This window comes from Notamacropus eugenii, chromosome 6 (assembly GCF_028372415.1).
Source record: "Notamacropus eugenii isolate mMacEug1 chromosome 6, mMacEug1.pri_v2, whole genome shotgun sequence".
In the NCBI taxonomy this organism is placed as follows: domain Eukaryota; kingdom Metazoa; phylum Chordata; class Mammalia; order Diprotodontia; family Macropodidae; genus Notamacropus; species Notamacropus eugenii.
In genome coordinates, this window is record NC_092877.1 from 264,924,025 (window position 1) to 264,948,098 (window position 24,074).

A 24,074-nucleotide genomic window follows, 5' to 3' on the forward strand; every position below is an offset into this window, starting at 1 on the left:
GAGTTATGAACTATGTGAGGATTAAATGCCTCTACTGAAGCAACCATCAATCAGATATTTTAACTAGATGAGAAATGTCCTTGATCAATGTACAAGTCTTTGAAAGCCAACGGATAAAGTGTGTTAGGATTGGTTGAGGAATATGTCACACCCTGTAGATTTTGTATAAATAGCAATCCAATTCAGAACCTGAAAATTTGAGTGTTTGACAGCAGAGAATACAGGGGCCACAGGTCAAAGGATGAAAATAAAATAGGGTTGACTGAGTCAGAAGAAAAGGGAGAGGTAGAGGAGGATCATCAGTTTTATAGATGAGCACCTTGGAGCAGAAGACTTCAGATGTCTCCATCTCTTGGACTAAGGGAAGTCAGAAGAAAAAGTTTGTTCTTTCTAAGATTTCTCCTCCTTGTGCCTTGCTATTAAGAGATGGAATGATAGAATTGCTCATTTCTCTAAATGTTTCTGGTAATAATGAATTTTGCCTCAATCATGGAGATCCCAGGGTTAGCTAGAGGTAAATACATATTTAAACTAAGGCAGAGAGTCAAACCTCTGCACAGTATTAAGATTCTCCTAAGTAGAGGCCCTGACCAATTGTGATTTTAATACTAACTTGTTGTTTAATGGCAATTCCATAAAGCAAAAAAAGAGGGAGTCCGAGGGAACTGAAAGGCCATTATATTGCCTGTAGCCTAACAATTTTGTAATAGGGTATGGCTGATTAAATTTCCAAGGGAAAGGAGGAAAGGAAAGTGATGATAATCAGCTACTACCAACTGTGTGACTAGTCACCTCCACCTTCCACAGGTATGGTTATATCTACCTCCTAGTGGATCAAAGGGGTGTGTGTGTGTGTGTGTGTGGTGTGTGTGTGTGTGTGTGTGTGTGTGTGTGTGTGTGTGTGTGTGTGTGTGTGTGTGTGTGTGTGTGGTAATAAGAACATGTTAAGTTTATTTAATACTTGAGAACTTACTCTGAGGGTTAAAAAAAAAACAAAACTGAGCAAAGACTCAGAATCATAAATGAAAGAGATTAGGCCTGTGATCTTATTGATTGATGGATCTCCCAGATAAGGAAACTCACTTCTGGCATAGTCCCTCTAACTTAGGTTACTACACTGAGAGGTGAAATTACTTGCCCAAGGTTCCACAGTTAGTAGATGCTAGAAGTAGGCGTTGAAGTCTTCCTGGCTCTAAGGTTAGCCCTCTTGTATACAACAAAAGGCGTTGTATTGAATTAGTTTTGTTTTTCTTTAAAGAAAGCAAAAACATGGTTAAGAACAACAATTCAGAATCATGACAAATCATGTGTTCCAAGTTCTATGATTTTAGAATGTTTAAAAAATGAAATGTATATACTTGAATTAATCTATCTTGTAAGCAGTTATTTCATTAATTTAAGATAGTTTATGTTTTTATTTTCGCATTTCTTCTGAATGTATTGCATTAACTCATTTTTCCTGAAAACATTTTCCTCACTTTTTCAAGATACAGAATCAGAAGCTGAGTTAGGATTAGTTATTTGTCTAAACTTCTCTAAGTTCACTGGGAGACCTAGGTCTACAATCCAAATTTTCCAGTTTTTACTTTAGTCTTTTCTTTGCTACTTCATATCATACTCTCTATGTTATTATCTTTGTAGTGATGAAAAGCTCTCTCAAATCCTTTCAAATCCCTCTGCTGTAACTTCAGCAAGTAACCTACTTTGCTTAAATTTGTTTTCTAAATAGGTTTCCATGAGGAATGATTGATTTTTTAGAAAATATACCAGTATTTGTACATTTAAACTGTGCTGTCCCTTTGGGCATTCTCCTTGAGTGGCTCTATATTTATTCCAATAACGTTGCCACTGCTCAAAACATTCTGTGATTCCCAGAGCCATTGGGGCGGTCTTTTGAAAACTCTCAGCAGTGACAAACGTTCACAGAATCTTATGACTGGAAGGGATGACAGAGGCTGTATGGAAGGAATAACCTGGAGCTGAACAAGAATCTTTTCTATACTATCCCCAGCACATGGTCATCTGTCCTGGGTAGAAAGAATTCCTCATATAGTCCAATTCACTTTAGGTAGCTTTAATAATGAGCCTGAATCTGCTTCTTTGTAACTTCCAATCATTATTCCTAAATTTTTCCATGGGGATCGAGCAGAACCAAGAAAAGTATAATTCCCTTCCACATGACAGTTCTTCAAAGACTTCATATCTGCTGTCATGGCTTTCTTCCACCAAGTTTGCTTTGTTCCTAGTTAACGTTCTTATTTCTTCAACTGATTCTCCAAAAGTAAGATCCCTCATCATTCTCTTGTTCTTCTTCGGATACTCCCTAGCTTGTCAATGTTTTTCCTAAAAATCTAGTGCCTAGAACCGAACACACTTCTCCATATGTTGGTCTTATCAGGCAGAGTATATTGGTTCTTTAATCATTCTTATTCTGGAAACTTAAGCTTCTCTTAATGTAGCCTAGAAGATCATTAGTTTTTTTAGAAGGCATGTTGCATTGCTGGTTCATGTCAAATTTCCAGCACCTATGTGCCTGTCACATAGTAGTAATAATAAAATGTAATATATGATAAAAAATTAATTAGTGAACAAGCATTTATTATGCTCTTAGTATGTTCTAGCTGCTGTGTTAATCATTAGGGATTCTAGAGCATGGTCCCTATTCTCAAAGATCTTACATTCTTCCAAATAACTAAATACATACAAGATAGAGGCAGTGTAGATGGAAAGTAATAAGAAGTTAGAGACTTTAAGATGGGGGACCTTTGAATGGAAAGTGGGATCTGAACTAAGTCTTGAGGGAAGCTGGAGTTAGAATTAAGAAGGCACAGCATTCCAGACATGGGAGACAGCCAGTTGAAATGCAGAGTTTAGAGATGGAGGGTCATTTGTGAGGAGAAGCAGGTAGGCCAATTCACAGAGTAAAGGGAAGGGAATAAAGTATAAGAAGACTGGAAAGGCAGCAAAGGCTTATGTTCTGAAGGGCCTTAAATATCAGAAAGAGTTGATCCTGGAGATAAAGGGAGCCACTGGAGTTGAAGGGGGAGGTGAATGGTCAGATTTGTCCCTTAGTAAATTATTTGGCAGCTTGGTGAAGGATAGATTGGAATGAGAAAAGACTTGAGGCAAGGAGACCAATTAGAAAACTTGTACAATAGTTCAGGCAAGAAGTGATAAGGGCTTATACAAGAATGGTGCCTGAAGGAGGGGAAAGGAGGGAAAATATAGAAGAAATGTGATCAAAGTAAAAATCTGGACATAAATTGGATATATGGGATGAGTATAAATGAGGGTGGCAGAGTGTGGGAGCTTGGGTGACTTGGAGGATGGTGATACCTTCAATGATAATAGGAAAGCTGAAAAGGGAGAAGGCTTGGGGGAAAGACGATGAGTTATGTTTTAGCCATATTAGACTGGAGGTACCTGCAGGACTAACAATTTAAGATGTTCAAGTGGCAGTTCGTAATGCAAGACTGGAGCTCAGGAGAGAGATTAGGGCAGGATATGTGAATATGGATGTGGATGGATATATCGAAATCATTGGCATAGTTGATATTTGAACCCATAGGAACTGATAGGCTTTCTGAGCAAGATAATACAGAGGGGAAAAAAGAGGACCCAGGATAAAACCGTGGATAATACCTACAGTTAGTGGGCAGGACCTGAATGGAGATCTAACAAAAGAGACTGATAAAAAGCAGTCATACTGATATGAAAAGAATCTGAAGACAGTAGTAGCAAGAAAACCTGACTGACAGTGCCAAAGGTTTGTAGCTATGCCAAGAAAAAGAATCTAAAAAAGCTCATAAGCTTTTATCATAGATAATTTTGGAGTTTCAGTTAAAATATGAGGTTGGAAACCAGTTTGCAAAGAGTTTTTCAACTCTTTGGATACTTCAAGTGAAACTGCTCCCCCAGTCAGACTCCCCAATTTAGCAATGCTCTCATAATTGCCAAATCTAATGGCCTTTTCTTAATTCTCATCCTTTTTAATCTTTCTGAAGTCTCAGATGTTGGAAATCACCTTCTTCTCTTCCATAGTCTCTTATCTTGAGGTTTTTAGGACTATACTCTGTTCTGATTCTCCTCTTATTTGTGTGAGCCCCTCCTTCTAAGTTTCCTTTGCTGGATGTTTATCCATTGCCTACTAAATGTGGGCATCCCTCAAGGCTCTATCCTGGGTCCTCTTCCTCTTCTTCTTCTAGACTCTTGCTTGGTAATCTCATTAGCTCCTGTGGATTCAGTTATTATTTCCACGCAGAAGATTCTCAGAATTATTTATACAGGTCTAACCTCTTTTCTGACCTCCAGGCTCACATATCTAACTGTTGGATGTCCCACAGACATATTAAACAAACATGTCTAAGACTGAATTCACTCCCTTTGATCCTAAATCTCCCCTCTTCCAAGCTTTCCTATTACTGTCAAAGATACCACCATCCTTCTAGTCACTCAGAATAACTTAGGTGTTGTCCTTGACTCTTCCCTAACTCACTCGCTCTTTCTCCTCCTCCCCATATCCTATTTGTTGCCAAGTACTGCCAATTTTACTTTTGCAACAAAAAAAGAGATGTAAAAAAATTATGGAATAAAACAAGAATTTCCATAACATAGTACAATACAAAAGATGATTGCATATGAAACTGCAAATTCACAATGAACAACTTGCTAGTTAAAGACACAACAAAGTTATCACGTAAATTTCCTTTTCCTTTATTATTCTCCCCGAAGAGGAGTACAATTAGACACAAATATATATATATATATATATATATATATATATATATATACACATGTATATATATATATATTCCTAGGTCCTTTACAGTTAATTTGGGTATTTATAAAGTCAAAATGACTTATTCACTCAAAGTCACTCTTCAAACAACATTGCTGTTACTGTATACAACGTTCTCTTGGTTCTGTTCATTTTGTTCCTCATTATTTTCTGTAAGTCTTTCCACATTTTTCTAAGATCCTTGAGCTCATCATTTCTTATGGCACAGTAGAACTCCATCACAAGCATATACCACAACTTGTTCAGCCATCCCCAAATGATGGGCATCCTTACAGTTTCCAGTTCTTTGCCACCACAAAGAGAGCTGCTATAAACATTTTAGAACATAGAGTTTTTTCCCCTTTTTTCCTAATCATCTTTGGAAATAGAACTACTGGTGGTACTGCTGGGTCAAAGGGTATTAGCAGCTTAAAAACTCTTTGGGCATAATTCCATATTGCTCTCCAAAATGGTTGGATCAGTTCACAATTTCATCAACAATAAATTAGCGTCCCACTTTTTCCACATTTCCTGCAACATTTGTCAATTTCCCCTTCAATCATTTTAGCTAATCTGATAGGTGTAAAATGATAGCTCAAGGCTGTTTAATTTGCATTTCTCTAAATAATAATGAGAGCATTTTTTATATAATTGTAAATTGTTTTGATTTTTTCACTGGAAAACTGCCTTATCATATCCTCTTACCATTTATCAACTGGGGAATGACTCATAGTCTTATAGATTTGACAAAGTTCTTTATATATTTAAGGTATGAGACTTTTATCTGAGAAACTATCTATAAAAATCTATCCCACCCCCAATTTTCTGCTTTCCTTCTGATCTTGGATACATTGTTTTATTTGTATAAAACCTTTTCAATCTCATGCAGTCAAAATTATCCATTTTATACCTAACTTTGCTTTCTATCTCTTGTTTAGTCATAAATTGTTCACCTATCTAGAAGTCTGACAAATAATATGTTCCATCTTCAAATTTTCTTGTAACATCTCTCTTTATATCCAGGTAATATATCCATTTTGACCTTATCTTTGTAAATGGTGTAAGATAGTGGTCTATGCCCAGGTTCTACTATACTGCTTTCCAGTTTTTTCAATGATTTTAACCAAATGATGAATTCTTATCCCCAAATCTTAAGACTTTAAACTTGTCAAATACAAGGTTGTTATATTTATTTGCTGCTGTATAAAACATCTCTTGTATGTGTCCCTTTCTCTCCTGTGACACTTTAACCACCCTGGTACAGGCCCTCATTACTTCATGCCTGGACTGTTGTTAATAGACTCATGACGAGTCTTTCCATCTCAAGTCTCTACCTACTACAGTCCATCCTCCACTCAGTTGTCAAAATGATCTTCCTAAAGCACAGGTTTGATCATTTCATGCCCCCTCCCTGTCTCAAATAAACTCCAGTAGTTCTATATTGCCTCCAGTATCAAAGATAAAATTTCTGTTTGGCTTTTAAAGCCCTTTATAACTTGACTTCTTTCTATCTTTCTAGTCTTATACCTTACTCCCCTCCATATACTTTGTGATCCAATTAGCTTCCTCATTGTGCCATATATAAAAACACTATTTCTCAACTCTGCTTGCTCCCTCTCCCCCAGAACTGTCTCCCTCCTCTTCTCTGCCTCCTGGTTTCCCTAGATTCCTTCAAATCACAACTAAAGTTCCATCCCCTGCAAGAAACCTTCCTAGTCCTCCTTCAGCTTAGTGCTTTCCAGTTTATTACATGCATACACACATACACACACACACACACACACACACACACACACCCCTCACTTGTGCAACATTGTTTGCATTGTCTCTCCCATTAGAATGTGAGTTCCTGATGAGTAGGGACTGATTTTTTTTTTTTTACTTTCTGTGTTTTTCCAGCGTGTAGTGCAGTGCTTGGTGCTGAAAAGTTGCTTAATAAATATTTGTTGATTTGACTGCATGCCTTTGCATGCCTCCTTTTTCTCCACTCACATGCCACCACCCTAGTTCATGCTCTCTTGTTTCTACTGCAGCAATATTCTCTTAACTGGTCTATTTGCCTCCCCATTGTGACTGGATCACAAAGTACATGGAGGGAATTAAGGTGTAAAAAGACTGGAAAGAAAGGAGTCAGATTATAAAGGACCTTAAAACCAAACAGAAGATTTTATATTTGATCCTGGAGATAACAAAGAACCATTAGAGTTTATTGAATGGGGGGTTGACATGGTCACCTGTGCTCTAGGAAGATCAGTTTGGAATGGGGCAGGAAGACCAGTCAGAAGGATATTGTCATAGTCCAAAGGTGAGGTGATGAGAACCTATATTGGTTGCAATGTCAGAGGAGAACAGGCATATATGAGAGATGTTATGAAGGTAGAAGATAGTACTTTACAACTGAGTGGATATGTAAGGTGAGAGAGAGAGTGAGGAATCAAGGATGACACCTAGGTTACTCAAGGGGAAGGGTGGTGCTATCCTTAACAGTAATAGGGAACATAGGAAGAGGGAAGGTTTGGGGGAGAAAGGCAATGAGTTCAGTTTTGGAAATATTTAGTTTAATTTGTCTATCAGACATCCAGTTTCATATGTCCAACAGGTAGTTGGAGAAGTCAGAGAGGCTAGGACTAGGCAAGCAGATCTGAGAGTCAACTGAATAAACATGATAATTAAATCTAGGGGAGAGGAGATTACCAAGTCAAAGAAGAGAAAGAGAACCCAAGAGAGAGTCTTAAGGGACCGACATGGCATTAATGTGGCCACGGTCTGGATGAAGATTCAGCAAAGGAGGAGCAGTTAGATAGGCAGACTAGAACAAGGACAGAGGACTGGTGTCATAGAAACCATAGAGGGAAGATAATATCAAGGAGAAGGAGGTAATTGACAGTGTCAGAGGAGGAAAAGGGCTCCAGAAGGATAAGGACTGAGAAAAGTCCACCAGATCCAGTCATTAAGAGATAACCCATAACTTTAGAAAGGGCAGTTTCAGTTGAAGGAGGTGGCTGGAAGCTAGACTGTAAAGTTAAGAGAGAAGGAGGAAAGGAAGTAGAGGCATCTATTGTAGAGGGCCTCAAGGAGTGCAGCCACAAAAAGGATGATAGAGGATGAATATTACTGGAGATGGATGGATCAAATCAGGTTTTTTTGAGGAAGGGGAAAACATAGGCATATTTCTAGGCAGTAAGGACAAGCCAGTAGACAAAGAGTGATAAAAATATCAGTGAGAAAGTAAGGATGATAAAGGAAGCAATCTCCTGGAGCAGACAGGAGGGAAAGATATCACTTGTGCTGCTTAGACAAGGAGAAGGACCTTCTCTTCATGTAAAATGAGCAAAGGAGGAGATGATGGTAGAAAACATCAGGTTGACATGAGATGAGGAGAAGAGGAAGGAGAGAACTCTCAGTGAAAGTCTTCAATTTTTTCCTTAAAATGAGCTATGGTTCTCAGTTGAGAGGATGGGGGAATTTTGATTATATTACTGTTCTTTCAGTTTATATTTTTGTGGTCATGTATATGTTTTCCTGGTTTTGCTTACTTTACTTTATATCATTTTATGTAAGTCTTCTAAATACCTCTCTGCATCCATCACAGTTGTTATTTGTCACTTCCTAGTAATATTCCATTATATTCAAAGACCACAATTTATTTCTCCAATTGATAAGCACTTCTTTTCTTTCCATTCTTCTGCTACTACAAAAGAGATTTTTTCTGAAGAAAAATAGATCTTAAATAGATTAGTAAAGGGAAGAGAAACCAGTTATTCTAAAAGTTTTTAGCAGAATGCATTGGAGAAAAACAAGAACAGAAAACAAAAAGGTGGACGTAGTAATTCAGGTGTAAGGGAATAAGTATCAGAATTAGGATAGTAACTATGGAAATAGAATTGGAGGGGCAAAGCCAAGAGATTTCATAAAGAAAGAACTTCAGGATGTGGTAACTGATTTAATGTAGGATGCAGAAGAGAAAGCAAAGGAATTTTTAAAGATCAATTCAAAGTCTTAGGGATGGGGAACAAGGCATTATCACTGATAACAAGGAAAATGAAAGTGGAAATAAAAAATAAATTGCAGGTACTGATGGAACATCTAAAGGGAGAGGTCTTTTTGAGATATATAGAACATTGTTACTTATTTCCTAAAGAGCAGAATATAATATTGGAATTTAATCTTCCATTAAAAAAAACTTTTCCTGCTATTCACAGAAATTCATGGAAGAGCTCAAGAAGTAAGACAAATACATTTAATTAACCTAACTTGTGATTGCCCAAAATGTTATGAGCCTCTAAGAGCATAGCTCCTCAGGTAAAAAAAAGGCAACATGACAAGGACAATGAGTATGGGGATCATACATTTCCTCTCAACTATAAATAATAAAGAAAAACTGTATCACTTTTCTCTTACAAGAGACAAAGTATATAAAGTTCTGGACTTTGGAGTCAAGAGATTTGTATTACAATTCCCCCTGAGACATTTGACATCTGTACAATGATAAGAAAGTTACCTAACTTCCTGGACTCTCAGGTTCTTCATGTGTAAATTGGAGATGATAACTATATTTCCTATTTCAAAGTGTTATTGTGGAAAAGGGTTCTATAAATCTTATCACATTACATAATGTGAATTAACATTGTCATTATTAATAATACAAAGTAAAATCTGGAATTTGATAATATTTAGCTGTTGCCCAAACCAGCGGAAGAAGAATACTTAAGACTAATGTGACATGATTCTGTAGTAAGCTGGAAAAATAAGTAAGAGTTTGGATTATCAGTCTTAGAGTTGTCTCCTCTGTTTTAAAAGGCAAGTCTTTTCTATCTGCTTCGTAGTTAAAAAAAATACATACAAACTAGAGACATAATAACTTGTGGATTAAAATACACAAGAAGAAACTTAAAATATTGATCATAATAAAAGTTTTCAATATGCTCACTATATTTGTCAGATACGTACATATATAGAAAGCAATTCCTCACATTTAGATTTTATCTTTATGTCACCATTGTAAGAATAAATAATAGCTTCCCTAAGAGTCTGATTGTAAAGTTGTGATGATAAGTTGAATACTTGTCCTTCTTTTGTTGCTTGGGATTACAATTTTCAATATTATTCAATGATAATGATCTTCTGAAGGCTCAAGAATGGATCTTTTTTGACTGGATATTAAAGAGAATCAAGATCATTAATAAATAACTGAAGCAGAACACTGCTTCATACATATGTCCAAATAAAACTCTGAGCGTAAAAATTAGTGGAAAGAACCAGGCCCAGTGAAATCTGACATGACTTTGAAGAAAATGGGAGGACCTAAAATTTTAAAACATCAAGTTAGCTGGAGATTTAGCAGGTTTTCTGGAAGAACTGGTAATTCCAGGCCTTTGAAAGCAATACCTTACCTTTAATTCCTTAAAAGTAACAAAGACTTTCCTTCCATGAGAGGTATCTAGTTTATAGTTTGAGTGCCCAAGTTAATTACAATTTTGATTTATGCTTCTACCTCTGTCACTGACTCAACTATGACCTAAAACAACACAATTTCATTTGCCTTGGTTTCCAAATCTGTAAAAGTGAATAATAACACTCATGTATCTCAATGGGACATGTGGATTATCTAATTAATGATTACAAAAAACCTTTGAACACATAAAACTCTCCATAAATACTACATAGTATTATGACTTTGGATGAAAAAACAGGCATCAGAGCAAAATAGTAATTAAATACCAATAAAGGTAAACAGCTCAGCAGAAAAACCAATAGACGTTTGGAGTCAGGCACCAGGGAGCCTACTGATCTGAGTAGTTGAAAAGAACTGTGAAGAACTAGAGAAGTGAAGTGTCAAGTTGGGTAAGCATCCTGAAAGTCATAGTAAGGATTTGATGCTTCTTTTACCTGTAAAATCGACTTGATTTTATGCTGAAGTATTCATGGAATCACTTTTTAAGAAAATTCACCTACATGCCAGTAGGCAAGTTATTTAAACTGCCATGTAAGAGAATAGAATATTCAAAGCAATTAAAGGAATCTGATTGGATAATTCCATAGAAACAGTCTTTGTCTGATGATATTTCTTTGTACTTAGAGGTTAAACAGTAAGGACAAATTTGGACTCTGGAATCAGGGATTAAAGTAGGGAAATCGGCTTTAAAACATCTCTTTTCCACATTTAGTCCTTGAAACCAGTCATTAGATATTTGGAAATGTAGGCAACTTACTTGTTTATTTTCAAAATGTGGACCATTTCCTCAGGTGCTTTTCATATTAAATCATCAAATAAATATGCAAAGATCAGATTACTTTCCTATACCACTTTGGTGCATTCTTACTGGATAAAGTTTTTAGGATACCCCATGCTCTTCCTCTATGCATTTATATGCAATGCATTTATATGCAATGACTCAGTAGAAATTTAGCCCGTGGTGTAAGATGTATTTCATAACAGTGGAAACTCACCATTTAAAAACAAAAACCTCTTTTGCGTGACTCACAAAGCAGCCACAAAACAAATCTCCTTGTAAGCACATCTACCTTGATTAGTATATTGAATACATAATTGTTCAATTCACTGTTAATTATTACTCAGACATGTTTATGGCTCTGTTTCACCTGCTCTATGAAAACATATTCCAGTTATATTGCTCTTTCACTTCCTGGATCAATATATTCTGGCTAATCCTTAAAGGAGAAGCTGACAATGTAGTCTTTTCTTCTTTAACTGGTAGTTATATATAAAAAAAAACTGAGTACTGACACTAGGGCAATGAAATTTGTGCTAATTATTTTTCTTCACACACATAGCCTAGTACTGACTTACGATCTAGTTTATTTAACTCAGGTGGACGGAGAAGAAACAACATCACTGCTTTTAAGATATGTTTTTACTTTAGTTGTGGGGAAAATTTAAAACACTGACAGTGATGTTCCTTAGTATTCACTTTTAAAATCATTTTAGTGACAATTTGACATGAATACAGAGAAATCTGATTTCTACTTCCTAAACCACAGTGTATGACCAAACCAATTTTCTAAGTTTATTACAAAATAATGCAAAATTATTGCTGCCTAGTTATCTGCTTGACAACTTTAAACAACTTTTACATTTTAAAAGAAAAATAGAAAAAATTTTCAGTTTAATTTTATTTTGTACTCTTTGAAAACAAAGTGAGACTTTTTCTTCAGATAAAATTAAAAAACAGTTAGTAGATCAGGGTCCCCAAACATTTGTGGTAAGGAACTATTAGTCTTCTCAGCTGATACAGCAAACAGAAGTGAGTTTGGGATTTGGGAATGTTGACAGACTATCAGACTAGGGGTTAATGAGTTAAGCATTTAAAATCCTCAGGTTTTGGGAAAAGAATATTCATAGTGTTAAGACAGGAGAGTCAAAAAGCTTTTCTTCTGTCAAAAGTCATGAGAATAAGGCCTTAAGGGTCATTTGCCTGAGACTGAATTATAACTAATCTGTTGTGTCTCCTTGTAGATGATGTTATTTTCTATAGAAACTGAAGCATGTACTTAGCAGCATTCTGCACTGTAATAATTTCACTGAAATTGCCTGAATTTTTCCAATGAAAACTATCACAAACTATAGCAGAATATAGTATCTTGTGAAATGGTAGTCTTGAAATGTTGCCCAAGACTTTTGGTAGTCTTGCAATACATTTGCATAGCACAGGCAGTTTAACTTTAAAAGGATACAAAGATTTAGCATTGAACATTTTATGGTGGCTGAGTCCATAATAAGTATAGCTTTTGTGATGCACATGACTGTCCTAAGGTGAGGCTGATGATGTAATCGTGAGGATTACACATATGTATATGCCAACCTTCATGTTGAGAAATATTTCTAAAGCTGAGATTACTTTCAGCTTAAGCTTTTTTATAATTAAGAATAAAACTACCTATGGTGTTGATGTTTCTTAATTAACAACAAAATTCATTGACTCATATTCAACTGAGAATATTCATTGGGTACACACAAAGAACTTTGATATAACCTTTTTTAATTTTTGGCTACAAAATTGATTTCCTAGAAAATAATTAGAGAAAGGTCATTTCAACAGCAAAGAAGATCCAATATTTACCCAACCACTGCCTTTATGAACATGTCTTGTGACATTATGATTATAATCCTCAGCTTATAACAGAAATGATTCATTTTCACTTACAAAGTCTTGACTAAATGCTTGAGAATAAAGTTCACAGGAAGACAGGCACTATATCAGTACACAATACAATTATTATTGTTAATAAAGGTCATGTTGTTAATAAAATTGCTATTAATTTTCTTTCCAGCTATTATAGCTGCCCCCCATTGCCACCCCCTGCCCCAGGAACAGAAAGCAACACTATAATTTACTAGATAAACAACTTTGAAACCTAACCTATAGACATAAAAATAATAAAAGGAAAGATTTGAAAATTTACCTTCTTTAGTGAAATAAAATCCTTTTAAGAGATGTTATAGGGATTGTTCTAATTTTTAAAAGAATAATTTAAACTAAGGCTTTTAAAAGTTTAACGCAGAAAAATGCCTTTATTAAGTATTAAATAACCAAAAACAAAACCAATGGATATTAGAAGTAAAGAGCTATCTCTCATAAAAGAGGCAAGTAAAAGACTCATTAGTGGAGGGATAAAGAGGGGAGGTGAGAGAAAAACATGAAGTCTACTTTCATCACATTCCACTAAAGGAAAGAATAAAATGCACACTCATTTTGGTATGAAAACCTATCTCACAATACAGGAAAGTGGGGGATAAGGGGATAAGCAGGGTGGGGGGGATGATAGAAGGCAGGGCATGGGGAGGAGGGTGCAATTTGAGGTCGACACTCAAGGGGAGGGATAGGATCAAAAGAGAATAGAAGTAATGGGGGACAGGATAGGATGGAGGGAAATATAGTCAGTCTTATACAACACAACTATTATGGAAGTCATTTGCAAAACTACACAGATTTGGCCTATATTGAATTGCTTGCCTTCCAAAGGGAAGGGGTGGAGAGGGAGGGAGGTAAAGAAGTTGGAACTCAAAGTGTTAGGATCAACTGTCGAGTAATGTTCTTGCCACTGGGAAATAAGAAATACAGGTAAAGGGGTATAGAAAGCTATCTGGCCCTACAGGACACAAGAGAAGACGGAGACAAGGGCAGAGAGGGATGATAGAAGAGAGAGCAGATTGGTCATAGGGGCAATTAGAATGCTTGGTGTTTGGGGGGGGAGGGGATAAAAGGGGAGAAAATTTGTAACCCAAAATTTTTTGAAAATGAATGTTAAAAGTTAAATAAATAAATTAAAAAAAAAAAAGAAGTAAAGAGCTATATAAACTGTATTGGAGGAGATACTGTGGGGAAAGAGCTGAAGGGGACAAAGTCAACTCCTTTAACAGAAAAAACATTTGATATCAAAGAGAAAAAGTACACCAATGGAATAAAAGCTTGTATATTTATACTTTTGACATAGAAACTTCTGCTTGTTGTTTGACATGTTTTTAATTTTTCAATCCTTATCCCTATAATAATTTTACTTCCCATACTTTGTAAATGTTTTATTCAGAAATGGTCAGGGGCAGGGAACGCTTTTAGTAACTTTAAAACCCAAATCAAAACCTTATGAACCTCTTTCTTATGCACAAAATCATACCTTTATATTTCAACTAAAGAGGACTAAAAATGATGCTATTATGCCTTCAATTCATTTGAATAAAATATTCACTGAACACTTACCTTACATTAAAACCAAGATGAGAATTACAGGGATACAAAAGTGAATAAGGCATATTGTCTGTTTCAGCTTGGTAGGGGAAAGAAAGGGTAACAACAACATGAGATAGTGGGAAGAGGAGTAGATTGGTAAAAAAAGAGACTCATGTTGCAGTCTTGACTGTATAATTAATTAGCTTTATGGCTTTGGCCAAATTCATCAACATTTCTGGGACTCTTTATTCCCTCCTCTGTAAAGTTGGTGTGTGTGTGCATGTGTGCGTGCGTGCCTGCGTGCATGAAGGGGATAACTGTGATTAGATTATCCCAAAAGATCATTTTTGCTCTAACATTCTATAACCCAATGACTTTATGACAAATGCAAACCATGGTATAGTGTGGAGTCAACATGAGAATAGAATAGCAGTCAGAAGGTTTCCGTTAGAGTACCAGTGTGATGTGATATTGAAATTGGGTCACTCACTTAAAAGTTTTTTAAAACTCAGTTTCCTCATCTATAAAATAAAGGGAATAGATCTAAAAAACAACTACAACACATGGCAGATTATGATAGATATTGTTAAAAGATGTAAAATTAAGTGCTATAGGGATTCCAAAAAACAAAGAGATTCTACCCAGTTGGGGAGTATCAGAAGGTTTTGTGAAGGAATGCGTTAAACAATCAAGGCCTACAGTAATATTTTTGGTCTAACTCAGGACCAAATAACCTGCTGCCTGCCAAAGGATTTCCTCTACATATAAGGGATGTTTCCCTCTATATTTTTCACAGCCACAAGCAGCCTGAGGGCCAGGTCACAGGTTGTGCAGGCCTGGTCTAACTGATCCTAACCATATATAAAAGTATTTTCTTTTTTCTAGCTACACTTCTCCAATCATATGCTCATGTGATTGACTTTTTTGAACTCCAGTGTAGGATCTTACATTTACCCCTATTAGATTTCATCTCATTATATTTGGCCCATTGTTTGAAGCAATTTAGAAATCATCTGTTCCAACTATCTGATTTTGCAGATAAGGTAACTGAAGCCCAGGACAGCTTAGTGAATTTCTCAAGGTCACACAGTAATAAGTGACAGAGTCAAGATTTAAACCAATGTCTTCTGACTTCAAATTCATTATTATTTTTATTGTAAGAGGATGCCTCACTTGACATCATCATCCAAACTATTAGTCACCTATTTTGTGCCACTTGTAAATTTGAAAAGCATGATATAACACCCTCCTTAAATCCAGGATAAAAATATTGAACAACATAAGGTCAAGGGCATATCCTATGGCTACTACACTAGAGATCTTCTATTAAACTGACATTGACCCGTTCGTTAATAATTATTATTTTTTCATTAATAATTATTATTAGGGACTATTCATTCAAAAATTCTGATCTATGTTAAATGTAATGATAATTTAAATGGGAAGATCTTTCCCACTCATTAATAGACCCATGTGACCTGCCTGGTTCACATGGAAGTCTGAGTCATATAGAGCCTGTGGCAGAAGGAGTTTGCTGAATGTGTAGAACAGGAAGAGAAGGAGCTAGAACAGAGCTGAGAGGAAGTTAGTCATGAGAGCAGTAAGAGCCAGGAAGGATGCAGGCTGCTGGCTAGTGTGAGTGAGAGAGCTTGTTTGTGATTTTGTTTAAGGGAGCCTGCTTGTGATGAGTGTAATGGACCTGGTTTGTGGGAAGCCTGGCAGGGCGAAGGCTTGGGGCTGGTGTTGTCCTCTGCCTTGTTATTGTGTACAGATTTTTGTTACTATGATGGATTTGGTTTTCTGGTGTCTGAATAAGTGTTCCATGTGGAGAGTCTGTGATATTTCATGACTCATAATTGGGCTGGGATATTCATGGCTACCATAAGTGCTGTGAATATCACAGTGGTGCTACAGTAAACTATACAGTCATTTATCCTACATTTATTCCATCTATTTTTTCAAGTGCAATGAGAGAAACTTCTTAAAGTGCTTTACTAAAATCTGGTTCTGCTATATACCTAGAGTTCTCAACGCACAATTTAGTAACCCTATAAATAAAGAAAATAAAGGAAATGAAATTAGACTGGCATGTCTTATTCTTGATGAAGCCATGACAGCAATGGATTTGGCAACCAGTAGGTTGCTGATGAGGGGAGAATAAGTATTTATATAGCACCTCCTACGTGCCAGGTACTGTGCTAATGGCTGTTTACAAATATTATCTCATTCAATCCTCACAACAACCCCAAGAAGTTCGTGCTATTGTTATTCCCATTTTAGAGTTATAGAAACTGAGGCAAACAGGTTAAGCTAAAAGAGGTTAAAAAGTGAATGGACTATGAAAAAGTAATGACTGCAGATTTTGAAAGGTTTGGTAACAAAAGGGAAGATGACAGATTTGATTGTAATTTCTAGTAGAATTATGAGAAAATAATTTTTGGAGATCTAAGACCCAATATAAATTAGAGACACAAGAAGATGAAGATGTGATAGGATCAAGAACTCAGGATAGTCATGTTTATTAATCTCAACTGCACCTGCAACACCACATGGCAATTCTTTTATTTTTACTTGGTGAATTATCATATTTCAGATAATTCCAAACTTTATTCTCTTTAACCTCCTCAAATTCTACAACTTTGTTCATGATTCTCCCCACTTCCTCATCAAAATCCATTTGTCCTAATATAATGTGCAGTGTTATCTATGCACAAGTCTAAATTGCCAGTCCACTGAAGGAGGGGATCATGTCTTATATTTGTTTATCTTCTAGCTTACAATAGTACAGCGTACAGCAGTTGTTTTGAAAGTATGCAGTCAATAAGTAGTTAATAAAGAGATGCTGAGCAGCTGGTAAGGGTCTAGTTCAGTTTAAATACTATGAATTTGTAGTGGATCAAATTAGCATGGTTTCTTAACTTCCTCCAGAAATTCAGCAGTCCAGGAGAAATGTATATTGAATTGAGTACAGAGGTTACACAGGGCAAGAATTGGCAAGGTAAGAAGGAAAGGTCAAAGGGGTACACAGGTGCTCAATAAATATTTGTCATGTTCAACTGAAAAAGATTTAAGGGATCATAAATGGGGTAAGTTAATTATCTGTGGTATCAAATAAGATACCAATTTGATAATTTTATTCTATTTGATTAGGGAATTTTTTATCATGAAAGTGGGGAGTGGGTAGGGAGGGTCTATTAGTTCATGTGCAGAACATAAATTTTACTAAATGCAATACTTTTATTCTTCAATAAAGTATTTTTAAAGCAAAGATGACCTAGTAAATAGAAGCAAGAAGTACCTCCTTCCTACTCTGGAATAATTCTTTCTTTCTGTCTGTCTATCTATCTATCTGTCGCCTATCCTTAGAAAGTATAGATCAAGATCTCATACCTGGATCTATTAGATTGAGTTGCTATTTTTATACTAGGTTTCTGATCATTTTTGTTGCTTACTATAGTGTCACTTTATCGTCTAAAAACAAGTCCAACACCAATTTAAGTAATCCTGAAACCTTAATTTACACAATATGTATTTTTGTTGAATAGCGTTTAAACTTGATATCTTCATAGTGGCATTTTATATTTATAATTTTCCCATTATTCAAACAGAAAGATATTGAACTCTTTTACCTGACATCCATTTCAAGCTGTGAAATACGTTCACTTTGTTCACTGATCTTAGAATCTCGCTGACGAACAGATTCAATAAGATATCTGTAAGGTTGCTGTGTTTGGTTTAACAGAGAATTGGCCCTTTCAAGCTAAAGAGAAAGAGATTGTTGCATTAAAAATTTTGTTAATGGGACAAGTTACAATCATGAATTAATGTTCTAGCAGTCAGCTGAATCTAATGGAAAATTATTTTAAATTAAATTCTGAATTTTTTACATTGTCTACATTTCCCCCAGTAACTTCCCCTCCTTCTCATATTAATCTATCCCTAAAAAAATGACTTTTTTAAAAGAAAAAAAAGAGGAAGGAAAAAAGAGATGAGTAAAGCTGGAAAAAAAGGTCAATATAAACAATGTTCCATACACATGAATAACTTCATCTACCCAAACTCTTTCAAAGGAGTTGAGGAGGAGTCTTCTCAAATCTCTTTAGAATCAATCTTCTTTTTTATAATTTTTTTTGGAGGGTGGAAGGCAAAGCAATTGGGGTTAAGTGACTTGCTCAAGATCACACAGCTAGCGTGTCAAGTGTCTGAGACCGAATTTGAACTCAGGTCCTCCCAAATCCAGGGCTGGTACTCTGCTCACTTTGCCAACTAGCTGCCCCACTTTGTAATTTTTACACATACATTTTCAATTGTTTCATGGTTGTTCTTACCACTAAAATTGTTGTTGTCACTGTATATGCTGTTTTCCTGGCTTTGCTTACTTCACTTTTGCATTAGTTCATATAAGTCTTTTGATGTTTCTCTGCATTCATTATTTTTATTATAGCACAATGATATCCTGTTGCATTCATATACCACAATTTGTCTAACTATTTCCCAATCTATTGTCATTTGCTTTGTTTCCAGTTCTTAGTTAACACAAAAAGTTCAGCTATAAGTAGTCTATATGGAACCTTTCTTTTTGTCAGTGACCACCATGGGGTATATATTAGCAGCAGAATTTCTAGGTTTAAAGGTATGAGCATTTTAGCCACTTTATTTCCACAATTCCAAATTTCTTTCTAGAATGGGTAAACTAAATCAAAACACCAACAAGGTGTTAATGTGTTGGGCTTCCTACACCTCCTCCAACATTGACTATTTTAATTTTTTTCATCATTATCAGTTTGTTGGGTATGGGTAAAACCTCACTATCCTGATTTAAGTAACCTAATCTTAGAAAGGAAATAATTGTTGCATTTTTTCTTATGATTTTTAACCATTCACAATTCTTCTTTTAACAATTATTTGTTCCTACCCTTTGACTACTTGTCTACTGGGAGATAGTTTTTGGTCTTATATACTTCTATGAATTACACATCATGGATACCAAACTCTTATCTGGACACAAAGTTTTTCCCCCTATTTGATTGGTTTTCTTATTCTATATACATTAATTATGTTTGTGAAAAAGTTCTTTAATTTCATATAATCAAATTATCAATATTTCTTCTGTAACTGCCTCTATCCTGTGTTTGAATAAGAATTTGTTTATTAACTATGCCCATTGAGAGGTAGATTCACTTCTAATTTTCTTTTATAATATTATCTTAAATGTTCAGATCACATATTCATTTTAAATTTATTATGGAAGATGGTGTAAAATGCTGGTTTAAACTTAAACTCTGCCAGAGTGTTTTCCTGGCAGCTATAATAAACTAGAGAATTCTTTGCTAAGTAATTTATGTTTTCAGGTTTATTGAACACTTTTAGGTTATTGAGTTCTATTACTTCTGCTCTTCTGCTTTTCCCTTGTCTAGGAATTAAGAATTCTTTTTTGGTAGTTTCTTTACAGCTAGTTCTATTTCCTTTCTAAGATTAGGTTATTTAAATCTCTTTTGTTGTTATGTTACTTTGAGTATTTGTATTTTGGAAGCCCATTCTTTACTTATTTTGTGTTCTCTGTTTAATTGGCACTGAACTATTCATATTAAGTTGAAATCATTTTAAAAAGAGTTTCTTCTATTTTTTGTTGTGATTTCACCTGGTTTATTTACCAGGTAAATTTGATTTGATTTCTGTCATCTTTTGAATAAGGTTAGTTAAAGTATAATAATTTTATTAGATTTTTCAAAGAGCCAGATTTTAGTTTTGTTTATCATTTCCCTAGAGTTTTTAAAAACTGGTTCCAGATTTATCAACTTTTCCCATAATTTTCAAGATTTCTTTTTTTGTGTTTATCTTGGGTTTGTTTGCTGGGTTTCTAATTTTTAAAAATGTGTATTCAGTTCACTAATACTCTTCTGCTTTATTAATAATATTTTTAGGGATATGTTTTTTCTCTTGTTGATTGCTTTCAGTTGTGTATCAGAATTTTTGTTTTCAATCATTACTACTGTCTTTCACATACTTATTATTTAGGGCAGCTAGATGGTGCAGTGGATAGAGTACCAGTGCAGGAGTCAGGAGGACCTGAGTTCAAATCTCACCTCAGACACTCGACACTCACTAGCTGTGTGACCTTGGGCAAGTCACTTAACCCCTCATCCTGGGTCATCTCCAGTCATCCTGATGAATATCTGGTCACTGGATTCAGATGGCTCTGGAGGAGAAGTGAGGCTGGTGACTTGCACAGCCCTCCCTCACTCAAAACAATAGTCAAGTGCAAGTCATGTCATCATTTCTCTGATGGCATGGTCTTCTTTGGCAACGAAGGATGAACACACTTATTATTTCAATGATTTTTTCTTTGACCTGCTTATTATTTAGGATTTAATTATTGTCTCCATTTAGGTTTATATACTTGCTCCATGATTTCACTACTGTTTTTAACAGCAGCATGGTATGGAAAGGATATGTTTGTAATTTCTGCATTTTTACTTTTATTTGCAATATCTCTATCCTAATTTTTGTTATAACCCTGAAGAAGTCACTTAACTGTTCTGTACCTCAGTTTTCTCACTGTGAAGGAGAGATTAAGTGACCTCTAAGGCTCCTCCTAACGCTAAGTCTATGATCCCATGATTTTATAGCTGGTATGATATAGCTGATGGACCAGAAGAAGAAACTGAAGAGTGTTAGACATTTAGAAAGAGAATCAGGAAAAGTGATGTCATGAAAATCCAGAGAGGAGGAAATGTCCAGGAGAAGACAGTGGTCAATGGTGTCAAAAGCAACACATAGGTCAAGAAGTAAGAAGATGGAAAAAAGACTATCAGATTTGTCAATGAAAGGAATCATTGATAATTACCTCCTGAGATAGTATATATAACTTTTGGATAAATAATTGTTGGAAGCTAATTGTTTTCCTTGACACTGAGCATAAATCTGCATCTCTGTTAATTTTTACCCACTGCTCTTAATTTTGTCTTTTTGAGGCATGCAGAATAAATCTCATCCCTCTTCCACAAAAGTTCTTCAAAGCCCTCAAAGACAACAAATATCCCTGCTTATTTTTCCTGTCCAGGTGAAACATTTTTTAGTTCTTTCAAATGATCCTCATCTGCCAGTATCTTAAGAGCCTTCACCGTTCACCTCTGGACAGGAGAGCTTAACCTTTTTTGTATCATTGACCCTTTTTGTATTCTGGTGACTATGGACCACTTTTCAGAAAAAAAAAAGTTTTTAAATGCATAAAATGAATACATAGGATTATAAAACAAAAATTATATTGACAAGCAAAATAATTATACTGACAATACAGATAAAATAATAAAATAAAAATTTTAAAATGTTCACAGTCCTCAAGATAAGAACTACTGCTGTAGACATTCTCTAGCGTATCAATGTCTTTCCTAAACTGTGGTATGCAGAACTGAACATAATACTCCAAGTACAGTCTGACCACATCAGAGTTCAGTGGGACTATTCTCAAAATTAAAAAAAAAAAACTATTCTCATCATATTTCTAAAATATAGCTTATACTAAATATTAGCATTTTAAGCAAAGTTCTTCACATTGGCTCCATCCTACTTCTCCAGGCTTATTATATATTTCTCTGTTCTCATCCTTTACTATCTAACCAAACTGATTTTAGGATGTAAGTTCCTTTTCACCATTCAATGAAAACTTCTCAGAAAATTGGAAAGAAGTCTGTCAGAAATTAAGATTTAGGTCAACATTTCACACCACATGCCAGGGTAAAGTTCCAAATGGATACATGACTTAGATATAAAAGGTTACATCATAAATTATAGGAACAAGGAAGAAATTTCCGATGTGTAGATAGAGGAAGAGTTTATGTCTAAACAAGGGACTTAGTGGATGATAAAAGAAAAAAATGGACAATTATGATTATACAAAATTATAGCATTTTTGCACTAAACAACCTAGTGTAGTAGAGAAACAGGTAGATGGGAAAAAATTTACTGCAAAATTATCTGATAGAGATCTTACTTGCACAATCTTGAGGAAACTGATTCAAATTTATAAAAAAATAGAAGCCATTCCCTAATCAGTAAGCAGACAAAGTATATGAACAAGGCATTCATTCAAAGAAGAAATCAAAAGTCACATGAAAAAATGCTTTAAATCTCTAATTATAAGAAAAATGTAAATTAAAACATCTCACATTCATTAGATTGGCTAAGTTAACAAAAAATGAAAATGACAAATACTGGAAGAGCTGTGGGAAAAGACACTTTATTGTATTGGTGGTGTAGCTGTGAAATGGTATGGCTATTCTGGAAAGCAAATTGGAGCTATGTCCAAAAAGCTATTAAACTGTGCATAACCTTTTATCTACTGATACTACTATTAGATCTATATCTGAAAAAGATCAAAGAAAGAAGAAAAAGATCTCCAGGTATAAAAATATCTATAGCAGTTCTTTTTATGGTGGGAGTGAATTGGAAGCTGAGGTTATGGCCATCAATTGGAGAAATGCTGAACAAACTATGGTATATAAGTGTGATGGAATTCTATTGTGCTATAAGAAATGAGGAGGGGAAAAAGCTGAGAAGACTCGTATGAACGGTTGCCAAATGAGCAAAATCAGAATTTGCAAAGTTGTAGGAATTCTGACCAACACATACAAGCACAGTTCCAAAGGATGCATGATTCAATTTGTGATCTACCTCTAGACAGAGAAATGATGGACTCAGAGTAAAGATCAAAGCATTTCTCTTCTTTCCTTCCTTCCTTATTCTCTTTCTTTCTTTCTCATGGCTAACATGGAAGTTTGTTTTGCGTGACTATACATATTTGTAATGGGACCCTTTCCCCTCAATAATACCTTTAAAAAATTAAAACAACCAAAAGAAAGTCTGTTCATTTCTGCATTTGATAAATATTCTAAAAAAGAAATCCGTTTTCTCTAATATGTTAGCTCATAGGGTGATTGTCCTTGAAAAAAAGGGGTAGGGAAAAGCTGTGGTTGGTCTGGGATAGAGAGATAAAGAAACTGGGCTCCTCCAGGCTCTGAAAAGTAAACTTCCACTTTATCTGGTCCAAAACCAAATAGTCACGTCATTTTTAGGCTGTGACCACAACCTGGTATCTCCCTTCCACCTCCCTTTCCAGCTCTCCTTAATGTGTTGTTTTCCCCCATTAGAATACAAGTTCCTTGAGGGCAGGGACTATTTTGCTTTTACCTATATCCTTAGTTCCTAGAATTTAGTGCCTGGAATAAATGTTTACTTTAATCCACTTTCCCCTCCCTTTTCTCTTTGAATTTTCTCCCCCTCAAATCACTGATATCTCCATGTGGGGACACTAGACAAAACAAGAAAATTTTATTACTACCTACTATTCTACATATCTTGGCTTCCCTTAAGCAAGCTGGATGTATACCTAGATACCAAATGAAAAATGTGCCAACAGTGTGGTAGAAGGAGAAAGTTTGGCAGTGACCTCTCCTGGCAGGCTTAAAAAGCCCCATTCTTCGCTAAGAGTGAAATAGAAAATGATGACTAAAGGAAAAGTCAAACCCACAGAGGTGTCTGAATTGCCGATAAAGAGTGGCTCCCCTACCCAAATTCTTCCAGAGAGGGAGTGGCTAGTTTTTCTCTTT

General features: G+C 35.4%; 1 protein-coding gene across 2 annotated transcripts in view; it reads right to left on the reverse strand.

Annotated features, from left to right (window-relative positions):
• PIBF1 (progesterone immunomodulatory binding factor 1) overlaps positions 1-24,074 on the reverse strand; it is a 331,775-nt gene that overhangs the window by 52,007 nt on the left and 255,694 nt on the right. The window contains exon 15 of one of the 2 annotated variants that reach the window (XM_072622310.1): positions 18,096-18,226. The exons of the other annotated variant lie outside the window; for it this stretch is intronic. Within the exon in view, the coding sequence (XP_072478411.1) occupies positions 18,096-18,226 (131 nt within the window). The remainder of the gene's footprint in view (positions 1-18,095; positions 18,227-24,074) is intronic. 2 annotated transcript variants of the gene reach the window in all.